The sequence below is a fragment of the Echinops telfairi genome, unplaced genomic scaffold, assembly GCF_000313985.2.
Source record: "Echinops telfairi isolate 266 unplaced genomic scaffold, ASM31398v2 ScPeMD7_25;HRSCAF=90, whole genome shotgun sequence".
In the NCBI taxonomy this organism is placed as follows: Eukaryota; Metazoa; Chordata; class Mammalia; order Afrosoricida; family Tenrecidae; genus Echinops; species Echinops telfairi.
Window position 1 is genome coordinate 499,405 of NW_022103922.1, and position 21,713 is coordinate 521,117.

The 21,713-nt window shown below is 60.5% G+C and overlaps 2 protein-coding genes across 2 annotated transcripts in view; both read left to right on the top strand.

Moving 5' to 3' along the window:
• The window catches only part of EXD3 (exonuclease 3'-5' domain containing 3), a 68,176-nt gene extending 50,330 nt beyond the window's left edge, over nucleotides 1–17,846 (top strand). The window contains exons 17-21 of the mRNA XM_045289337.1: nucleotides 6,014–6,538; nucleotides 6,641–6,772; nucleotides 16,279–16,372; nucleotides 17,392–17,433; nucleotides 17,546–17,846. Coding sequence (XP_045145272.1) covers nucleotides 6,014–6,538; nucleotides 6,641–6,772; nucleotides 16,279–16,372; nucleotides 17,392–17,433; nucleotides 17,546–17,802 — 1,050 coding nt within the window. The 3' untranslated portion in view covers nucleotides 17,803–17,846. The remainder of the gene's footprint in view (nucleotides 1–6,013; nucleotides 6,539–6,640; nucleotides 6,773–16,278; nucleotides 16,373–17,391; nucleotides 17,434–17,545) is intronic.
• Nucleotides 17,847–18,266: 420 nt separating this feature from the next.
• Nucleotides 18,267–21,713, top strand: part of LOC105979699 (NOTCH regulated ankyrin repeat protein) — a 4,227-nt gene continuing 780 nt past the window's right edge. The window contains exon 1 of the mRNA XM_013007691.2: nucleotides 18,267–18,455. Coding sequence (XP_012863145.1) covers nucleotides 18,267–18,455 — 189 coding nt within the window. The remainder of the gene's footprint in view (nucleotides 18,456–21,713) is intronic.

Genomic DNA, 21,713 nt, shown 5'->3' on the forward strand with positions numbered 1-21,713 from the left:
GGGGGGGGGACCCTCTGAGTCCCGCGAGGAGGTCACGAGAGGTTCCTTTTGCGTCGCCGCTCCCGGTGACCCTCCGCCCCTCACATCGCTGTGACCTGCTGCTGCTGGCCCTTGCGTCGCTCCCTTCTCGATGAGGCCAGCGACGCCCCTGGCCAGAAGCCTTCCCGGCGCCGCCCAGACGGGCAGTAGGTGGCATCCCTGCTGTGGGCTGTGCCATGTCCTGGCGTCGCTCTGCCCATCTTCCGCCATTTCTCCAAGACCCTGGACCGAACAGATGCTCTGAGGCCACGCCTGCGTCCGCCATCCCTGGTCGGATCTCCTCCCAGGCCTTTGCAGGGCGTGGAGGAGTGGAGGACACAGTCCTTTTAAAAAAACAAACAAAAAAACGATGACCTACCTGAGGGATTGATGTCACACCTTGTGGTTCCAATCCAAGGGTTCTCTACGTGCCCAGTTCTGACCGTGCACAGTGACCCGCTGGCCTGGAACCGCCGGACGCGGGAGCGGCCCAGCGCGGGCTGCCAGGACGCGGGGCTTGGGACCTCGGGTTCCACTGGGCGGTGGGGGCGGGGCCTCTGGTTGATGGGGCGTCAAGTCAGTTCCGACGCAGCGACTCCACGCACAACGTAAGGAGCGTTTCCCGTCGGTGCACACACACGCATGCGCAGCAACGACAGCCACTGTGCCTGTCAGTCCGCCCGCCTGCCTCGCTGAGGGACCCCCTGTGCCTCGCTGCCCTGCTTCGTTTGCACCCTGTCCTTCTCCCCTGGACAAGACGCAGCAGCTGTCCAGGGACTGGTCTCTCCTGACCACACGCCGACATAGCGGGGCGAAGCCTCCCCTGCCCCGCTGCTTAGTAGCCTTGCCTTCTGGCCGTGCAGCTTCTGAGAAAGATTCGTCAGTCTTTCGGGCAGTCCACATGCCATCCGTCTATTAGTCTCCGCAAGCACGTGTTTCAAACTCGTCCTTTCTCCCGAAGTCGAGGTTCAGCTCTCCCTTTTGTTAGCAGCTTTCACCTCTCAAACCCAAATTCACCGCCCCCGAGTCGACACCCACTCAGAGACCCTGTAGGACATGGTGGAATGGCCCTGTGGGTTTCAGAGACGAGCAGAAAGCCCCGTCTTTCTCACGCAGAGCAGCTGGTGAATTCACGTGCCACACAATTCAATGGCTTGAAGATATTAAAAACGTGCAACGTTCAACTTTGCTTTGCATGTTTAGCGATGACAAACACCGTGGCTTGAGGCAGGAGCCAGCGCCTTGGCCTCAGAATGACAGTCTTGAGGTCTTCTTAGCACATGCACCCAGCGCGCTGCTTCGCCAGGCTTCTGGACTACTGCTTCCACAGGCCGTGCTCGGGGAAACCAAGCCCCACGGAAGTCCCGACAGCTTCCATCCTTTCATTTAATGCCATGCTGCCTGTCGGCAGGGTGCAAGAACCACTCTTGGAGGTTGTGGTGCTCTCTGCAGTAAGTGCTTTCCTGTCTGTACCCAGAGTTGTGCGATCCACCTGTCGGAGTGGTCAGTGATCCTTAGATCTCCGGGTGCCCTCCTCTTCATCGGGTCCAGCTTCTCAGATGGTGCCCCCCAGGTGTCCAGATTGGACAGTGTGGCGAGAGGAAGCAGCCCTGATTGTAAGCCATGCCTGTGTCCCCTGGTCCGTTAGAGCCACAACTCTTGGTTTACGTGCAGGTCCCTACGGCAGCTCTGTAGACGCTCTGTAATGACCATTCTGCTGGGTTGTCCGTGATCCACCCAAATGCCTTCCTTTGCATAGTCAATGAAGCAGGCCAACATCTCTCTGGTATTCTCAAGATCCTTCCGACACCAGCAGTGATAACCTCCACATCTGAACCCAGCTTGAATTCCTGGCAGCATGGTGTTGTCGCTGTTTTTGAATGATCTCCGGTGAGACCGTCCTTGCTTGTGATCTTAACTATACTGTTTGATAATTTCTACATTCTGCATAATCTTTCTTTGGAAGGGGCCCAACCAATGACCTCCTCCAGTCGGCTGTCCAGGTAACTGTCTTGGCAAATTTTTGGCCTGGAAGATTGTGGAAACAGAAGGAATTCTCCCAAGTTGTCTCCCCCAAATATATGCCAAACTTAGCTGCTTGCGAATGACTGTGCACTTGGAGGTCATCAAGAATAGATCAGGGGTCATTCTCCCTAAGAGCTATCAGCCATGTAGACGGAGCAGACACCACTGTTTATCCCACAACAAGTAGGGCCCACTCCCTTCTGATGAGGATAGTGGTTGTCTGTTTCCTTGTAGGAGACACCAGAGAGGTCAAACCCGCCCAAGGATGACCAAGGTTAGGCTGCCATCATGAATCTAGGGTCTGCCCATCTTGCCATATGTATACCCCTAGTCCCTCCCATTCCTATGGGCACACCCCTAGCTCATCGCCTTCCTGTTACGCTTATGCCTATCATACATCCCCTTCCTACGATGTGTATGCCGATTGTACTGCCCCTTCCGGTGACGTGTGGTTACCTGTAACCAGGCCTCCCGAAGGAGATATAACCTTTGGTTAGAATAAAGGTGGGGCTCTCCTGCTGTTCTCGCTCCCAAGGCTCTCTCCTCTCGTGGCCAGGCTCCCCCCATGAGGACCACCAAGCGGGGCTGAGGTGAGCATGCTACCATGAATTGTGTCTGACTCCATCATTCCAATCTCTCCCCTACCTCTCATGCTCTCTATGACTTTACTAGAATCTTTACTTATTATCGCTATACAATTGCACCTACTGGACCTGTGATGATTTGTGGGGGAACCCTCTACTCCCCACAGAAGATAAGTGAGTGCTCCCGGTGTTGCACCCACTTGTCGAAACATCTCAGATGGTCTTCTGTCGATTCCCAGAGCCTTGTGTTCCCCTAGTGCCTTCAGTGCAGCGTGGATTTGAACTTCTTCCTTCCCTCTCATCAGTCAGTCATTGATCATATTCTGTCTCCTGAGATAGTTGGATACTGACCAGTTGGCTTTTGTGCCATGACTCTGAGCGTCCCTCCTGTCTGCCCTTGATGCTTCTTGCACCATTCAGTGTTACGCTCGAAGGCTTCTTGGGTTCTTTAAACTCTAGAGATGCTGAGCATGTTCTTTGCTCTTTGGTTGTCTGACTCCAGGTCTTTGCATGTTTCATTGGAGTTACTGCTATTGGGCATTTTGAATCAGACAGTCACGTAGTCTACTCTGCCATGAACGGCGAATTGAAGAGGACTGGCATAGCATGTGTGGTTCAAAACAAAACTCTCAGAACTATTTGGAAATACAATGCTGCTAGCAATCAAATAATACCTATAAGCCTACAAGATCAACCAATGAATATACGCCTATAACCCAAATTTACTCAAAACCACTGATGCCCAAGATGAAGAACGTGAATAGGTTCACCAACTTCTACAGTCTGACATTGAGCCAGCATGAGGTCAAGAAGCATTGATAATGACCGGTGATTGGTCATGAACGTGGGAAATAAGGAAGAAGAAATTGGTGCCTGAAAATACAGCCTTGGTGACAGAAATGATGCCAGAGAGCACAGGGTAGAATTTGGCAAGACCGGCGACTTCTTGATCGCAGACCTCTCTTTCCAACAACGTCGATGTTGACTGTGATTAGATGGAGTCCAGGGAACTCAAAGGACGTGCATCTGTGGATCGAGGCCAGGAGACACCACCTCCTCCGTCCATCGTCCGTCAGAACAAGCCCAGGGACCAACTGCAGGACGACCATCACCTGCTCCGAGCAGGTGCAGGTGAAGCAGAAGAACATCCAAACTCGCCTACAAGAACCCAGTAAGTGGGGCCTTGAGCGTCACTCGTCGCCATCCAGTTGGTTCTGGCTAACAGTGACCCGGAGGACAACGTTGAACTGCCCCCATGGGTTTCCCAGGCTGGGGTCTCTCATCTCCTTCCTTTTCTAGCAGCTGTCTGGACACCCCATCCCCAGTCATACAATTCAGTAGAAGAGTCAGGAAGTGCTGCGCCGTTCTGGCCACAGTCAATCCCAGACGTTGTCTTCTTCTTCCTTGTACTCGGTGTTATTCGTGGCATTGTTTTTCTAATTGTGGCAAAAACACACACAAGAGAACATTCTCCAATCCCACAACTCCTCCTTGCATCACTCAGTGCCGTTGGTCATGCTCTTCGTGCTGGACGACCGTGGTTGATGTCTTCCCCATGATTCCACCACCATTACCACGAGCTCAGTGCCCCTAAGCAACACCCTTCTCCGTCACCCTGGTCACGTTGGTCAAGTCTGGCTTCTCTCCTTTTCTTAAAAAGTTTCCTTGATTTGGTGTCCGCATACCCTACATTCCAGGGCTAAATCACTTGGTAAAAGAGTTGGATAGATGTTCATCACAATCCGTTCCAGGGCTCCCTCCCCTTCCCACATTCACGATTGGCTCCCCAAATCCCCTCACCTTCCCCACCCCAGCAAACCACTGCATCAGGTATTGTCTCTATTCACCCACTCCTTCTGTGGCTCACAAACTGGGAAACCCAACAAAAACAATAAGAAACAAAACAGCAAGAAGAAAATGGTAATATAAAGATAAAAAGACAGATAAACAGTAAGAAAGAAAAGACCAAGGCTCTAAATTTTTACAGCTGCGGAAAGCCTCATCTTTCTCCCTCGGAGCAGCTGGTGGTTTTGAACTACTGACGCTCGTGGTGAGCAACCTGACGCATACTCCATGACCTTGACCATCCACCTGACTTTGTAGACCATCTCAAGAACAGTCTACACATCAAACACTGATGTCCTAACACCAGGCAAGCTGCGGGGACGTCAAGGGTGGCATGGGCATGCGAAGAAAGCACAGCGGCAGGGCAGAAAGAAAAGCCCAGCGTGGATGTCAGAAGTTTCTGGAGCTCCCTCTTGAAGGTAGACTGAGCAGCTGAAGCAAATGGAAGAGGTGAGGAGTTCAAATCGCTGAATGAAAGATTCCAGAGGGCAAAGAAAACAAATCTTTGTGAAGATCTCATGTTCTGTGTCAACTTGGCTGGGCCAGGATTCTCAGTGATTGGCAGTTCAGACCTAGTCATCCCCCAAGGATGTGGCCTAGCGAGGAAGTCGAGTCCCCAGGTCTGTGAGCAGCCCACCAGTTGTGGGGAGATGGGAGTGGTCGCAGCGGCCTCCCTCAGGTCACAGCCCTGAGCACTAGACTGAGGGAAGCCTGCTTGCTGCTTGCTGGGTCTGGATTCCTGCACTTAGTGCATCAGTTGAACTCTGGCTCTTTGGACGTGAGCCAGCAGCCTATTCTGGGAGTCATCAGCAGTCTCCCGACTGACCCGCTGGCCTCGGGTTCATTCCCCTCTACAGCCAGAAGTCTGAGCTGCCTCTCTTGGGATCGTCAGCCCCTGCGGCTGTGCGAGTCAGGAGAAGCCTTCAGCCTGACATCTGAACCAGGGGCTTGGCACCTGACCAACTCGACCCTGTGTGGGCCGTTTTGCTTAGCCTGAGACCGTAACAGCATGAACTCTGTGAAGGCCAGGGTCTCTAGTAAGGGCAGTGTCTGTGCTTCCAAATCGCCTGGGAGATCTCTTCTCTAGGTGGCTTAATTTTCTAATGGTTTTTAGCAGTCTTTGTGTTTTGTTTTGTATACGACTTCCACTGTTCTGAGATCACATCTATAAGACAGGCAAACTTGGGATGTCTGTCTCCTCTCCCCGCCTCCCAGTCCTGAGCTGCTGCTGGCTCAGTAGGAAGTGATCGTGATCATGTAAACTCCCTGCTCGCCCCCCCCCCTGGAGAGGAGGTGTGGCTGGGTCAGGACGGGCCTCAGCTGCCCCTCCCTGGCTGCTGGCCTCTTGCTGTGGGTCCACCAGCTGTTGGTGGATACCAGGTACTGTCTGCCCTTCTCTGGACCACGGCATGCTTATCTGTCTGTCTGCTTGGTATCTGCGCTTCGCTGTGGCTGTGGCTGAGGGGGTGTGTGTTGAAGAAGCGCTCCGGCCCATTGGGCTTCCTGACTCAAAGATGTGGCCTCTCTCTTTGGTTCCATAGCACCCTCAGCCATCTCCCCTTAGATATTGTCTCTGTCTTTCTGATCTCTCTTCAAAACGCCAAGTCATCATTCCCTCCCTCCTCTCCCCCACTCCCCACCCCCAGCTCCCCTCTGATCCACCTACCGAGGCTTGGGTTTTTCTCCTCTTCACAGCTGGGCTCTGCCCGCCCCTGCCCGCTGCCCCTGCACTGTCTGCCGCACACACTCCAGCCTTGGGTGTCAGGCGTTCTGCCTCTTCTTTCCTTCACGTCTCCTCAGTCACCTTTAAAGACCTGTCCCTGACTCTTACTCTGCGGGTCCAGTTTGTTTCTCTGACTGTCCGACTGTTTGGGCACTGTGACTCCTGCCCAGTCTCAGCTGACACCCCAGGCAAAGCACCCTGGGAGGCCAAGGAAACTGGCGGGGCAAGGCGCGCGGGGATGTGGGGCAGCCCTATGTGCAGCTGCTGTGACTCTTTGGCCCCTGCACAGGTTGCCCGGCAGGAAGAGAGGGTGGTCCTGACGTCCGGGCTTCCATACCACAAGGTAAGGAGCCCCTCAGCCACCAGGCTGCACAGGGTGGGTGGAAAGGTGGGCCTGGCAGTGGCTGTGTGCCCCTGCCCAGCCCAGTGCGGCCCCTCCCTGCAGCTCCGGGCCCAGGTTGGGACTGGCCGCTGCCTCCTGGTGGACTGCGCCCTCAAGGTGCGGGAGCAGGCTCTGGCTGTGCTGAGACACTTCAATGTGCGCGTCACCCTTGCCGACCTCTTCAGCCGCTGCCAGGTGGGTCTCTCTGCAGGTGGCCCCTGGGCTCCGGTTTCCATGACTGCCATGCGGAAGGCATACTGGTGACATGGCCCTGGGCCCCAGGGATGGGCGTCTGGTTAGATGTGGGGCAGGGACCAGTTGCTGTGGGCTCACTGCTGGCTGCGCAAGGCCCTCCCCAGCACAGGACACCGAGGGCCCGCAGGCCTGCCCTGCACCACCTAGGAATCCTGTGTGAGTTTGAGTGAGCACGTGCTCACTGCTTAGTGGCATGAGCTCTGGGTCAGAGTCACGTCTCAGAGGTGGGGGAACCCTGGGACCCCGATCTAGAACAGGGGCTCTACAGCCCTGCTGGAGGCTGGCTTGAGCAGGTCGGGGGCAGGGGTGAGGTGCTGATTTGGCTCCAAACGAGGTGAGGGTTTGCCAGCCTGGGGCTGGGAGGGCCCATTGGACACTGAGCCTCTTTCCCAGAAGCACCTGCCTGCCCTCTGCACCTGCAGGGATGGGGGGTAGGGGCAGGCTCTGTGCTGAGGGCAAGGGAGTACCTGAAGCCCCTAGCTGCCCCTGCTGGGCAGGCACTGACTGCTCTGGGGACAGAAACCTCATCCGTGCCCTGCGTGCTGCTGCCCACCACCCCCCCTTGTGTCCCGGGCTCCTGGGAGGAGCTGCTGAGGAGGCCGCTGGCCGCTTTCTTAAGAAAACAGGAAGCCTGCTTGTCAGAGGAAACCCCTCGGCCGGAGGGGAGGTAGGGGTGGCCCTTGGTGAGGGGGGAGGGGCCGGAAATGAGGCTCTGTAGTCATGGGCACTGGTTGAGGCCCTTCCTGGCACTCCTCAGCCAGCACACGGGTTGGCAGGCAGCTTCACAAGGTGGGCCTCTAGCTCTGCCCTGCCAGGTTCTCTGGCCACAGGCCCTATGGGTGTGAGTGCAGGGCACCAGGAGGGCCAGGCCTCTTCCAGCTGACCCTCTGGAGCCCATGCCCAGCAGGTCCTCTGCAGGTGGATACTAGGTCAAGGCACCAGGGTGAACTAGGGTGACTAGTAGACAACCCCCACCCCCACCCCAAGGGGTGCAGACCCTGCAGGATAGGCCAGGAACCCACCACCACCACCCCATCACCCCCTCCCCATTCACTCTGGCCTACAGTGTCTGTCCAGTGCCCTGGTGCGGTGTACCCCCCCCACACACACACACAGCCAAGCTGGCGCCTCCCAGGAGACACCCCCACCCCCCCAGCCCTTTCCCTTTCCTTCTCCTTCCCTCTGCTATTTTGGTGCTGTTCCCAGAGGGGACCCCATGGCCCCGAGCCTTCCCAGCCGCCTCAAGGCCCCTGAGCTTCCCGGGAGGACAGGGGCAGGGCAAGAAGTAACCAGTGGTCACCCCCAAGGGGTCTGCGTTCTCACCAGTCAGGTCCTTTGTGTACCTGTCACCTGCTGTCCCCTTAGGTGAGGACACAACCCTGGGAGTGCCAGGGGCACGGCCAGGCCAGTAGCAAGGGACTGGCCTCTCAGAAGGGGGCGGAGGGCAGCTCCACTGCTGAGAGCCCCTGGGGTATGTACCCACTACAAGCTCAGTTGGTGCAGGCAGAGGTCATATCATGCCCTTTTCCCTCCAAGTTGGCAGGGCAGCTAGGGTTGTCCATGGAGAGTGCCCACACAGACGCCGTTCCCAGCGCTGACCGGCGTGGGAAAATACTTAGCAAATAAGCTTGATATACAAAAAACCAGCGGCAAGCCTGGCCACACAGCCCAGTGTCCTCCGGCAGCTAAGTGGGCTGAGGTGGGACAGTGACCCCAGGAGTGTGTGTGTGTGTGTGTGTGTGTGTGTGTGTGGATGTTAGCCCAATGGTAACCCTGTGAGATGAGATGTCGGGTCCCCAGGGACAGGGCCCCCAGGTCTGGGCCATGCAGGGTGGGCATGGGGATGAGGGTCAAGGGTCTCCACATCCTTATACCAGTGAGACCTGAGACCCTCATGACCTCTGCCCTCCCTCAATCCTGATGATGGATTAATGAACAGAAGAACAAGGAATGACTCCTTGGACCCTGGCTGTGTCCACTAGCCCCACACAGGGAGACCCCACCCCTCTTCTCAGTGAGATCCCTGGCTCAGCAGATGATGGGGTGAAGGCCCCTTGGGGAGCTCTGGGAGCTGCCTCCTCATCAGGGGGAGGGGGGTCACAGTAGGAGGCCAGCCAGGGCCCCTCTCCCTACACCCATTCCCACCCTCCCCTTCTATCAGCTTTCTAGAAAAAGCCCTGGGCCTTGGCCAGAGCCTTTCTTCCCACCAGTCAGCCAGCCCCTGGACAACTCCCCGCCCCTGCCCCGCCCCCCCACGCCCATGCCCCCAAGGGCCATGAGTGCCCGATCTCAACCCAGCAGCTGTGAGAGGACCTGTGGAACCCTGCACATCTCACCTGTTGACACACTCGGCCACCTCTCCTTGTCCCCTCTCCCAGTCTGCAGGAAGAGGGACATGAGTCGAGAGGAGATTAGGGGACCACAGTCTCCTCAGGGGGCATTTGAGGGGCTGCTCTCCATGGCCTGGCACATGTGGCACAACAGGCTCTCTGCACCAAGCCATGGGCAGCTTAGGCGAGTACTGGGGGTAGGGGGTGCCAGTCCCTCTGGAAACGGTGTGCAGGGAGATGAACGTGCCAACATGAAGAGGCTTGTGTGTCAGTCTCAGCACCAGCCTCACATAAGCTGCAGACCCTTACCCAGCCTGTGACTTGCATCTGCCCAGAGCAGGCGCTAAGGCCAAGCATGATGGTTCTAATAGACATGTCCATCAGCTGGGGTCTGGGGTTCACTTAGAATGTTTCTGACTATGCCTTTCCCTTAGAGTTTAGAGATGGCTGCATCTTTCTGGATAGTGACAGATCTGTTGTCTGCTTTTAAAAATGGTCAGTGTGCTAAACGTAGCCTCCAAGGGGCACATGGGGACAGAACTGCCCCTCAGACTCAGGGGGAGGCAGGTGTGCCCTGCCTGAAGATAGTGGAAGCTAGAGTGTGCTGAGCAGAGGTGGAAGGGAATGAAGCAGCTTTGGCAGAGCACAGCCCTGGTGCACACAGGACACCATCACTCTCAGGATGTTGTTTGTGCACACAAATGCACAGGCTCAGAGGTACATGGACACACACATGCCCACCACATGCACATACATGCCCCCTCCCATGTGTGTACACATGCAGGCCCTAAACACACACACATATACCCCCATGTGTACATGTATGCACACATGTACACAAAGACCTTCCCTTTGTGCTTATATGTGTACACACACCCCATAAACACACATACAACCCCCCTTGTGCACACAAGTACACACATGGCCTCCTTGTGTGCACACACATGTACATGAGCACATGTATACATGCATGTCCTCCCTGTGTGCACAAATATACATGTACACACTCCATGTGCACATGTACACTCTACCTTGTGCACATATACATATGTACACACATGCACGCTCTCCCTGTGTGTGCACACATACACACACACACACACGCCCTCTCCCTTGTGCATGCATGTACACACGGGCCCTCCCTGTGTGTGCACACATACACATACCTATGGGCACATGTATGCCCCCCTCATGCACACACAAGTGTACATATGCACATACACATACATGCCCTCCCATGTACTCCATCCCGTGTGCACACACAGCTACACATACACCCTGGCTATGCCCACAGACTAGGCCCCCTTCTAGCCCTAGCCTGCTGCTTCCTCCCCCCCACCCCAGCAGAGAGGAGGGGTCCTGCCACCTTTGTAGACACTTCAAACCCACTGCCCCTGGAGTGGACTCCGCCTCAGCCAGCAGCCTCACAAGACAGAGAGGACTCCCCGGGGTTGGGGGGGCCACAGGAGGCCCTGGTGGAGCAGTGGTTAAGGCTCTCACTGCTGACCACAGATCTATTTGTGGAGACCATGAGAGATGAGATCTGGGGTCTGCCTTCGCAGCCCTCCTTCTGCCTTAGGAGGCAGTGGCCCCAGGGCATGTAGCGGCTGGTGGTCCCCTCCTCAGACCCCAGGCCTGAAGGGGCAGGAGGTGAAGAAGGCTTGAAAACAGAGGTCCAGTGACCAGGGATGATTGGGAGGCTGGGTGTGGCCTGGCCTGCCAGGAAGGTGGGGAGAGGGGAGTGCTGGGGGCAGGCTCTGGAAGGGAGCGAGGTCTACTCCGCCCCGTCCTTCCGGGCTCAGTCCCTGGGTCCTGCAGCATCTCCACCACCCCCTCCACCAGGGCAGCCAGGCCGAAATGTTACTTCCTCCTGGAAGTCCTCTGTCACACACATGCGCGCGCGCGCGCGCACGCCTAGGGGGTCAATGACCGAGTCCTGCCTCTTAAGAGTTTCGGGGTGCTCCTGGGCAAAGCCCTGGACCCTGGGCTGATGATTCCAACAGGGTCAGACCCAGGCTGGGCGCGTGGAGCTGGTTCGGGTTCTGCCTCCAGCCGTCTGGGACCAGGGCTGCAATCCCCTCTGTAGGAAGTAGGCAGTCAGGGTTACAGCAGGCCTCCCCCTCCCCAGGGCTCTGCGGATCGGGGTGGGGGGTCGGGGGACCTTCGTCTCCCTGTCTCTCCCACCTAGCCAAGACCCGTCTACAAAAAAAAACAACCAGATCCGTCTCCAGCGCCCCTAGTCCCTACCTCCCACCCCAGCGGGATTCCCCAGCCCGCCCGCCCCGCGCGGGAAGCCGGGCCGGGCGGGCGGCGGCCGTTGGCTTTTGAATCTCCGCCCAGCTCTGCTGAGTGGCCCTTTCAAAGGCGGCGGCGGGGGCGGGGGCCGTTCCCAGGCGCGCCCCGCCCTCAGCGCCGCCCCTCCTCCCGCTTTCCCACGGCCTGGCCGCCGGCGGGGTCTCACGGCCGGCGCCGCCCCTCCCCCGTCTGGGAACGGCCGCTGCGCCGAGCCCGTGCCTCACGGCGGCTCGGGGCGCAGGAACCCCAGGGACAGGGGGTGCACGGGGTCACTTGGGGGCCCCAGGAAAGAGGGTGCTTAAGAGCTCCAAGGACTGTGGGGTTTTTGGAGACCTCAGAAGGACTCTAGGGACCCTTGGGAGACTGGAGGGGGTCCTTTCGGGAGGAAGCCCCAGAGTGTGTGTGTGTGTGTGTGTGACTGAGTGTGTGTATGAGAGCAACTGTGTTTGTATGAGAGTGAATGTGTATGAGTGTGTGTGTGCAGCAGGAGGGCAGGTGAGCATCCGCTGTTAAGTGAGGCTGCATGGTGCCCTGCTGCTGCTGTTAGGTGTGTACAACCCAGGACAGGGCTGTGGGGCCCCAGGGGTCCTGAAGGCGAATGCCCACTTGTGCTCAGTGTCCTTCTAACTGTTGGCAAGACAAACTGACCAAATGAGAACCCAGGACCCTGTTAAACTTGAGTCCCAGAGAGACCCACTCAAACCTTGAGTCTGAAAACCAGCTGGACTTGGACCAGCACACCGGCAACTGGCCCTCCTGGGAAATGAGGGCGGGGGGGTGCAGGATGGGCAGGAGCCCCCTGGGACCTGGGGCCATCCTAACTGGGGCTCCTGTGTAGGGCAGTCATCAGGGACCTGTCTGCCCTGAACTGGCAAGATGCAGGATGGTCATCAGAGAGGTCCAGGTATCTGGATTGGGGGGTGGAAGGGAGACAGTTGGAAATAGATGAAGCCAGGTGGGCTTTATCCAGCCCTATGGGCTTCATCCAGCCCTGTGCCCCCTGAGCCCACCCCCACTGTGAGAGGCCCAGGTCCACCCTGCTAATACTGGTTAGACCAGGGGCCCCCCCCAAATGGTCTCTGGGCTGGCTCGCCCAAGGGAGGCCCCAAAAGCACACCTCCCAGGGCCTTCACGTGTGCTGCTCAGTCACCCCTGTCAGACAGACCTGGCTGTGCTCTGTCAGCCCCACGTACCTGGGCACCCTAGCCCGGGACCCCATCACACATGTGCACAGATGGCTGTCGGCCACTCGCTCTGCGTGTGCTGCAGGCCTTGCTTGTGGGCAGCTGGGCTGGAGCACCTTGCTGGACACCCCTCCCCCACCCTGGACACACCATAGCAGGCTGGACCCCTCCCCCATCCTGGCTTCACAGACATTGTCTGACGCACAAAGGGACTGGGCAGTGACCCGTTGGGGGAGGGGCTGGAGCCCGTGGGAACTGCCCTTCCCAGGCCAGAGGGGCAGGACAAGGCAAGCCCCCGGGGCCTGGAGCCATTCAGGGGGCACAAGACCTTGCTGAGCAGTCTGGCCAGCGGGTCCCCAGGGCCTCTCCATCCCACATGTCCACCAGGACAGAGGGCTCTCAGCTGGTGGTCCCAGCAGGCCTGGACTCCACACAGCTCTACCACCACAGTACCCTGTCTCCACGGGCACCCTGTGGGCCTGCTCCCAGCACACCCCCCTCCCGCCCGAGGCCTCAGGACAGTGGGGGCCGGAGGTGTGGGGCAGCGCCCATGGGATTGGGGGTGTGGAGCCAGAGGTGTGGGCAGCTCCCATGGGATCGGAGGTGTGGGGCAGGCCCTGGTCCGGAGCTGGCGGCGCCTGATTGCTTCCTGTGGACGCTGGACACCGCCTGGAGGTGTCAGGCCCAAGGAAGGACCTGGCCCTTTCATCCACCCTTTGGCCCTGTTGGCTAGACCATTTGTTGGGGTTGTTCCAGTGGTCAGCATGGACAGGCCAGCCTGGGACCCACCACTGCTGGGAACCAAATGGCAAGTGTCCAAGATGGTGCCCCTGTCTTGCCAGGGGGAGCACACAGCCACTGAGGGGGGGCTCGGGCGGCACCCACATTTTTTCTGTTTCCTGTCTCCTAGCCCACTTGATGAGCACAGAAGCCCCTCACCGTGAGGCTCACAGCCCAGCATCCCACATTTGGGTCTCCCCTAAGCTTCCCGTCCCACCGCCCGCCCCCCTGCCCCCGTGGAGCTGCCTGAAGTGCATTTAGTGCAGGCTACAGGGAGGACTGGCTTTTTTGCTCAGGGTGTGAGGTTCACACAGACAAAGGCTCAGACATCTGACTGCTTTTCAATGGACGGTGCCAGGAGGCCCTGGAAACTGCTGGACAGCCTGACTGCTGCCCCGCCCTTGCCCCTGGGGACAGCCAGGCCTTGCTTCCATGGCCCTGCCCTGCCCCACTCAGGCCTGTACCCAGTGTTCCATCCACGCTCAGCTCCCCAGGAGGTTTGATTTGTGTGTGTGGAGGGGGAGGGCAACCAGTGGACCTCACCCCTGGAAGAAGTGAGCCCTGCCCACCTCATTCCTTGGCCCCCGTGCAACCAGGACAAGGGCTCCTAGGGCTGATGGATACTTGGTTAGGGTACTCAGGGCAAGGGGTGCTCAAAGCAGGGGATGCTAAGGGTGGGGAGTGCTGGGGGCAGGGGGTGCCTGAGGCAGAACAGAGTCCGTGACCTGGCCCCTACATGTTGAGAACTGTCACCGTTGTCGCCCTGGCGGGTATGGCTGGTGACTTCTGGCTGCCAAAGTCTGAGGACGGACCATGTGTAGGTGTGGCTCCGTCTGCCTGATCAGAGCCCCCTCCTCCACTGGCCATGCCTCACCTGTGGTTGGTGTCCCGCCCTGTTGCACCCCCTCCTCACACACCTGCCGGCTCAGGTGAACCCAGGTGTGGGGCTCCAGCCCTAGACCCATGGCCAGAAGAGCCCCTTCCCACACTTGCCCTTGGTGGGGAAGGGGCTCAGCCTGGCCCAGGGCCCTGTTTGGTTGTGGGACAGGGGGTGGGCAGCTGACCAGGTGGGCTGCTGCTAGGTTCCCCTCAGGTCTCAGAACAGATCATCTGTGGGCAGTGGGCAGGGGCTCCAGCTGCTGGCCTGTGGGAGCTGTGGGAACCCTGAGTGTCAATGGGCCCTGGGACCAGGAGCCAGGAGCCTTCCCATCCCCTCCTGCCCCCGACTCACCTGGGCCCGCCCATGCCCCCGGCCCTTCCCACCAGCCGGGCTCTTGGGCGGAGGCTGCCCCACCCTGGGGGCCCCAGACTAGGAGGCGGGGCCAGGCCAGGCCCCGACCTGCAGGAGCCCCGGAGTGCAGGCTCCTGGGGGGCTGCTGGCCCTGCCTCGGTCCCTCCTTGAGCTTCCTCGTGTCCCCACCTAGCCCTGCCAGTGCTGGGGCCATGGGCCAATACTCAGCCCTTGGAGCCCCTTTCTTCAGGCAATGGGGCAGCAAGCCTGTATCTCCTGGGGGCACTCCTCCTCCTGACCCATCCTGTACTCTGATGGACTGGAACCCTGGGGGCCAGGGCCAGCAGTGCCTATCTGGAACAGGTGGCCAGGGCCCCAGGGTGGCCAGGGCGGCTCTGGTGCCAGGCCCAGCCCTTGGGCAGCCAGCCAGACACTGTGGAGGGCGGGCACTGCAGGCGGGCGGGAGAGAGAACCGGCCTTTCCAGCCAGGGAGGGGGCCGATCGGGGTGACAGCGGGGCCCGCCAGCGGGCAGCGGCCGCCGTGGGAAAACTGGCCCCGGTGGTTCCCGAGGGTGGGGCCAGGCCCTTGCGGAACGGACCGGGAGCGTGTCTGAGGCGGGCAGTGACTCAGCAGGAGCTGGCCAGCCCGCCCAGCCGCCCACCTCGGACCCCAGCCTCCTGCCGCTCCACCAACACGCCCTCACCTGCGACCGCCGGCCTTGGGCCCAGGCAGAGTTTGCGGGGCACTCAACCCAGGGCCAAAACTGCCCCCTGGCTCTTGGCCCTCCCGAGGCAAGGCTGGAAGGCCCGTCTTAGACCACTGCCGGCCTTGTGTCCACCAGGGCACACCCCCAGCTGCCTCCATGGCTAGCCCTGGCTGGGTGGGGTCTTCCTGGGGCTGGGGCCAATGGAGGAGGGAGGATCCTGGGGTGGGGAACAGCCTGCAGGTGAGCAACTGGTGGAGGTGCTGCAGCTAGCTCCCCACCCTCACCCCACAGTGTTGGGACACCCATGGGAAGAGCAGTGGGGGAGGGGCCCCACCCTGCCGTGGGCACCCTGACTTCCGGTCCCAACGGCAGTGGCCTGCAGATACCGTGTCATTCCCGGGCCCTGGGAGTTCCCAGCCCTGCCCTTGGCCCCGCTCCCCAGGCTTCGAGTCCCCGGTCCAAGGACTCTTGTAAGCACCTGTGTGGGAATCAGGCTGAGCTGGCCCTACCTGGCCAAGAAGTGCCATGCTGGGGCCATGCTGTCTCCTGGTCCGGGCAGTGTTGGGGCCAGGGAAACTATTGGGCGGGCAGCAGGACTGGCAGCTGGCTGGCTATGTGGTCACTGCTGGGTCAAGGGGCACTGAGTCCTACCAGGACTGGGTTACACTCTGAAGCCCAGCTGGATGCTGTGTCACCGTGTCACTGCTGTGGCCGAGCCCGGGGGCACCCTGCACTCGAGGTCTTGGGGCAGGAAGAGGATGGCGGAGATCAAGGGTCAGAGAGCAGGGTGGACAGCTGGTGGTAGCCTGAGCTGTGGGGCGCTGGGCTGGGAGAGGAAGGGCACATGGGGTGCCCCAGAGCTTAGGGGCCAGGAAGGCCTGGAGAGGGACACCACTCAGGCTCAGCTCTGTGCCCCCAGGTGTGTAACTGTGATCAGTACCTGAAGGTCTCCAAGGACGTGATGAAGCTCCTCCTGCAGCTCAACGGACGCCAGGAGGGTGCCGGCAGCCCAGGTGAAGGCCAGCAGTCCTCCTGGGGGACAGGCAGCCCTCTGAGCCTCAGTGCCCTGCCAACACCCCACCTCCCTGCTGAGCCCTGCATACACAGGCACACGCACACCTGCTAATTTACACGCATGACCTCATGCACACACACATACATTGACAGGCCCCATACTCACATGCATGCTAACACACCCATTTACACACGTTCTCACATGCACACTCCTTACACATGATCATCCTACATTCATTTACACTCATTTGTACCCCATACATTCACATGCACGCTCAAACCTCCTCTGCAGGTACAGCACGGAACACACACACTCCTGTACGTAGTACCCAGGCACATCCCCTCACTGGCCTGCACAGACCTGAGCAGACAGGAAGGAGGTGGGTACCAGCTGGCCCCACCCCTGCCCAGCGGCTCCCATCCAGCTGACTTTCCTGGGGTGGACTTTCAAGGGAGATCACCCTGCCCCACCACAGCTCTGGCCAAGCATGCTCCCAGACCTTAACCTGTGCAGACAGCTCTGGCCCCATCAGGCATGAGCCAGTTTAAAGTTGCCTCGAATTCCCAGTCGGGAGTCCCCACTAAGTCCCCTGTGCCACAGTCTTGGGGGCAGGACATGCAGTCCAGCATATCACAGGGTGTACATGAGGGCAGACCTCTCTCGCCAGCTGCCCACATCTCAGCCACCACACACATACTCAACTCATACACACCGTCCAGTACTGGCTTCCTGCCCCCCACCCCGGTGCCTGCTGGTTGCGAAACCGGCTCCTTGGCAGAGAGCTTATCTGCTCATCTGCCGCCCCCACAGCTTCTCAGGCCCCCAAGGGCCGACCCACCCATCTCAAGCCCAGAGTGTTTCCCAGGGACCTTTGAGCCCCAAGAACCTTCCAAGTTGCGAGTTCCCACAGGAGAGGCTGGCCTGGCCCCATGCTCTGTGGCCTCGCTGCCCTATCTCCCTCTCCTGCTGGCAGGCCCTGGGTGACAGCCCGTGACCTGTGACCATCCTTGTTCCCAGGTGACGAGGAGGCCGCCCCAAGCAGGGATGGGCAGGGGACAGGTAAGTCCCTTGAGGAGCTTTCCCAGGGGCCCATCCATCAGTGGGGGGGTCACTGACCAGGGAGGGTTGGGCAGGGCCATGGGCCCTTCAGTGCTCTCTCCTGCCCACCCAGGCTTGGCCCCCCAGGACTGCATCTATGACCGCCCATGCCGCTGGCTGGAGACTGCTGACCTGCAGAGCACCACGCCGGCCACACTGGGCAACGGCACGCAGCTGCAGCTGTCTGGGGTGCCAGCTAGTGTGCTGTGGCGCCCAGGACAGTGGCCCTTCTACTGCTGCACGGGCTGTGGCAAGGTCTTCTGGGAAGGATCCCACCTGAGCCGCCTGACTGCGCAGTTTCAAGAGCTCCTGGGGGACCCCAGCCCGTGACTCTACCTGGTCAGCCCCCTGCAATAAAGGTGACCTGAAATCCATCCATCCTGCAGGCCGCTAACTGCCTCTCTCCGTGTTAAGGGCCACAGCGGCCCAGGGCAAAGCTGAGTGGCCCCCTGGCCACTGCACTTCTCAACCAGGCCAGGCAGCTTCGTGCTCTTGGGGGCCTCCTGGCTGGACCTTCCAGCCCACAGTGCCAGTGGCAGGGTGCTGCAGGACCCTTGTGGGGTCCGACAAGGGAAGGGCTTCCCGGGGGAGCAGGTCTCAGGGCCCACCCGGTGCTGGGTGTGGACAGGATGGTCTGTGAGCCTCGCCCCGGCATGGGGGCCCCTCCCCTGAGGAAAGCCACATAGGGCACTGGGCTAATTCAGGATGTCTGCTCCCACACCACATGGGTGCTCCAGCCCTGTGCTTAGCCAGGAAGGAGCCTCAGCCAATCACACAAGCCTGTCCCTGCCCCCATGGGGGACAGTGGATATGGGCACTGGGCAGAGGGTTCCGAGAGGAGCACTGGCCAGGCATCGGACCTTGTCCAGAGGTGCAGGCCAGCCAAGCTCACTTCCAGCAGCCTCCCTCCACCCACCCACTACATCCCTTTCCTGAATTTCCTGGCTTTACCGGAAACCAGCCTTGATTTGGCAGAGCTGCTGGTAGGCGGAAGCCTTCAGCCCCAGACCCACCCCCACAGGCTGCAGGTGTGCTTCTCAGGACTGCCATCCTTCCCTCTCTGCCTCATCTGGGGGCACAGTGCCAGCTGGGGTTCCCTCACCAAGCACATAGCCCTGCCCCCACTGGGCCGGCCCTGCTGGGGGGCACTGGGCCAAAACTGGCCCACCCCCTGTGATCACTGCCTGGTGCTGCTGGGACCTTACCTTGGGGCTGAAACTGGTCTGATGGGCACCCCGTGGGGATAAGGGCTGTCCCCCAGGGATGGGCCCAGGACCTTTCAGGGCAAGGTCTGGCTCTCCCTCACCAGGACCAAGAGGAAGTGGCCCCTCCGGCCCAGCTGCATCCTGGATGCCTGGCCGGCCCACTATAGATGGGACTGGGTCCTCCCCTCCGAGGTCCAGTCATGCTTGCCCAACCGGGGCAGGCCCACCAGCGGCGGCCAGCTGCGATGGTCTTGGTTGGACCCCAGTGCCAGGCCTAAGTCAGAGGAGCTGGCGGCCCGCAAGCGATTGTCTGCAGCAGTTCCTGCCTGGGCGGGCGACCTTCCTCCTTGGCCGGGCCAGCCCCGCTTGTTATTTGATCTCTACCCTCTCTGGGCCCTTCCACCACCAGGTGTCTGCACTGCTGCTGGGAAGAAACCCTCCCCTCTTTCCCACGCTCCCCGGCACATGTTAATGAATTAGCTGGAGGCCCCGCCCCCACTGCCAGGCTGCTCACTGTCCCCTGGCATCCCCTCCCTGTCCAGTGCCTTCAAAGTGGCAGTGCCAGGGACCCAGGGAAGGGCTGGAAGGGGTCCTTTCCAGTGCCACACACACACACACACACATGCCAGGGTGAACAGGAGGCTGCATGTCCAAGCCAGGGTGGTCTGTCAGTGGCCTGAGCCCAGCCTGGGCCGAGTCAAGACTGCGGGGTTCCTTGCCTGGGACCACACTCCCTTTCACTGACCTTTCCAGTCCAGCGTCCCCTTTGGGGACCATCTCAGTTCAGCAGAGATGGAGGAAGTGCTCACGGGGGCGGGGGGTGCCCTCCTGCCCTCCGGCTGCCTGTTCCCAGGCCTGTCCACCCAGCGGCCACGCACACAGAACTGAAGGGGCCGAGCAGCTCTGGACACACGCCCTGGTCCTGCCGACCCCAGTGGAGGGACCCAGTCAGGCCACTGACCCCATGGCCCCTGGTGAGCTCCTGCCCACACAGGCTCACGGGACCCTCCTTTCTTTCTCTTCCCAGGGCCTCAGGGATGTTCCAGCTCTGCTTGCCTGGCCGCTCAGGGCCCATCCTGCCAAGCCCACCTGGGGTGGGGAGGGAGCTGATAGAGCGTCCCCTGTGTTGAACGGAGCCCCCTGTGTTTACCACACTGCTGTGTGGCTATGGCCAGCCTCCAGGGAGGGAGCAGGGGACTGTGGTGGCTAACAGGCCAGGACCTAGCCCGACAGGTTGGAGCGCTGCCAAGGGCCTTCTGGTAGCCTGCTTCCAGGAGCACCCCAGCCCCACCCCTTGTGCCCCTCTGTGAGAGACTGGGGCTGTCCACAGCGAACAGCAATGGGGTCACAGCCCCCTCCAGGCAGCCACCCTGGGCTGGAGGAGCAGGTTTCCCACAGCCATGGCCCATGGGCAGACCGTGTGGGTGCCACCTGGAGAGGCCGGCCCAGCTGCTTCATGAGCCACATCCATTAGGGCCCATCCCCAAGAGGGGCTCCAGGCAGAAGCTCCAGTGCTAACAGGACCCCCACACCTGCTGAGGACACAGGACCCCTGCCCTACCTCCTGACCAGGACCTCAGTTTGCAGTTCGACAAGGCCCCACTGAGCCTGGACGGCCCCACCTGCGGGGTGGGGATAGCCCGGAGTCAGCAACCAGAGAGCTGTTGGGGTTGGGTCTGAGCAGGACAAGCTAGGCCAGGGCTGGGAAGAGCCCACTTTGCCCCTCCACCCCCCCCCCCCCCCCCCCCACCCCCCACCCACCCCCCCCCCGCCCAGGGGCTCTGCTCTGAGTTGGCCACCAAGGCCCAGGGACAGCTCAGCCATCCCAGTCAGCAGGGTCTGACTGGGTGGCTGACTGGGTGGGGTGTCACCGTCCAGAGTCAGCCAGCAAGGTTGGCCTCACCTGGTTTTTCCTGCCAGTTAGGCTGGGACCCTTCCAAAGGCACTGAGCAGTTTGGGGGCTCACCATTTGGGTGCTTGTCATGGGGGCCACAGGCAGGCCCCCAAGGGAGCCTGGTAGACAGAGCCTGTGGGGTGGCCTCCCCAGGCCAAACGAGGGCCTGGCTCTCCCACCCAGCTCCCACAGGAATGCAAGCCTTGGCCTGCCAGGCTCCTGAGTCGGCCTGCTCACCTGGCTCAGCCCTCCCCCCAGCCACCGCAGAGGAGCTATAAACTGGAGCATCCTAATGAGGAAATTGGACCCCACCTGCCTCCCAGGACCTTGTGGGCAATATATGGGATTTCCACCGCTCCCTCCACCAGGTCAGCCCTGTTGGCCTAGAATGTCCTGCCCTCATGCTGATGGGCTGGGTGGAGGCAGGGCTCAGACCCCAAGTCAGCACAGCTTCGGGGTTCCCTGAAGAGGCCGGGCCTGCTGCTTCATTGGCTCTAGCCTCACAAGTAGGCTGGTTGCGGTTCAGTGCGGGCCATGTAAAACTCTCAGGCCAGGGTCGGTGCATCCAAGCACGGGGGCCTCCACTCGCCTCTCCACCGCGTAGCACCCCCGGGGCCTGCCTCGGCCCAGCGATTGGATCTGTGTCCTCACCACCCACTACCCCCACCCCCCGCCCCAGGATGGAGCCCAGTGCGGAGCTGCGGCACGCACGCAGCGGCAGGTCCCTCCTGTGTTCCAGGGCTTGTGAGGCCAGCAACTCCCCAAGGCTGAACCGGCAGGCCCTGGCGCCACCGTGAGGTCGCCCTTCGCCCTGGGCTGAGCGCCTGGAATTCCCCAGGTGGCCGGAGGGAGAGTGGGCGGGACGGCCGCAAAGAAGACGTGGAGAAACCCCAAGGGCGGGGGTGAGAGGGCGGCGGGGAGGGAAACCTGCGGACCCCTCGTGGCCACCTGGCCTTCACCTCCGCGCGGCCCGCAGCGAGCACCCCCGGCACGGAGCACGCCGCCGCCCCGCCCCGTGCTCCGCCCCCACGTGGACGCCACCCAATCGCCAGGCCGCCGGCGGTCGCGTCACTGGGACTCCATTGTCATGCAAATATAAAGGCCCCAAAAGGCACCCGGCGCGACTGGCTCGCGAGCGCAAC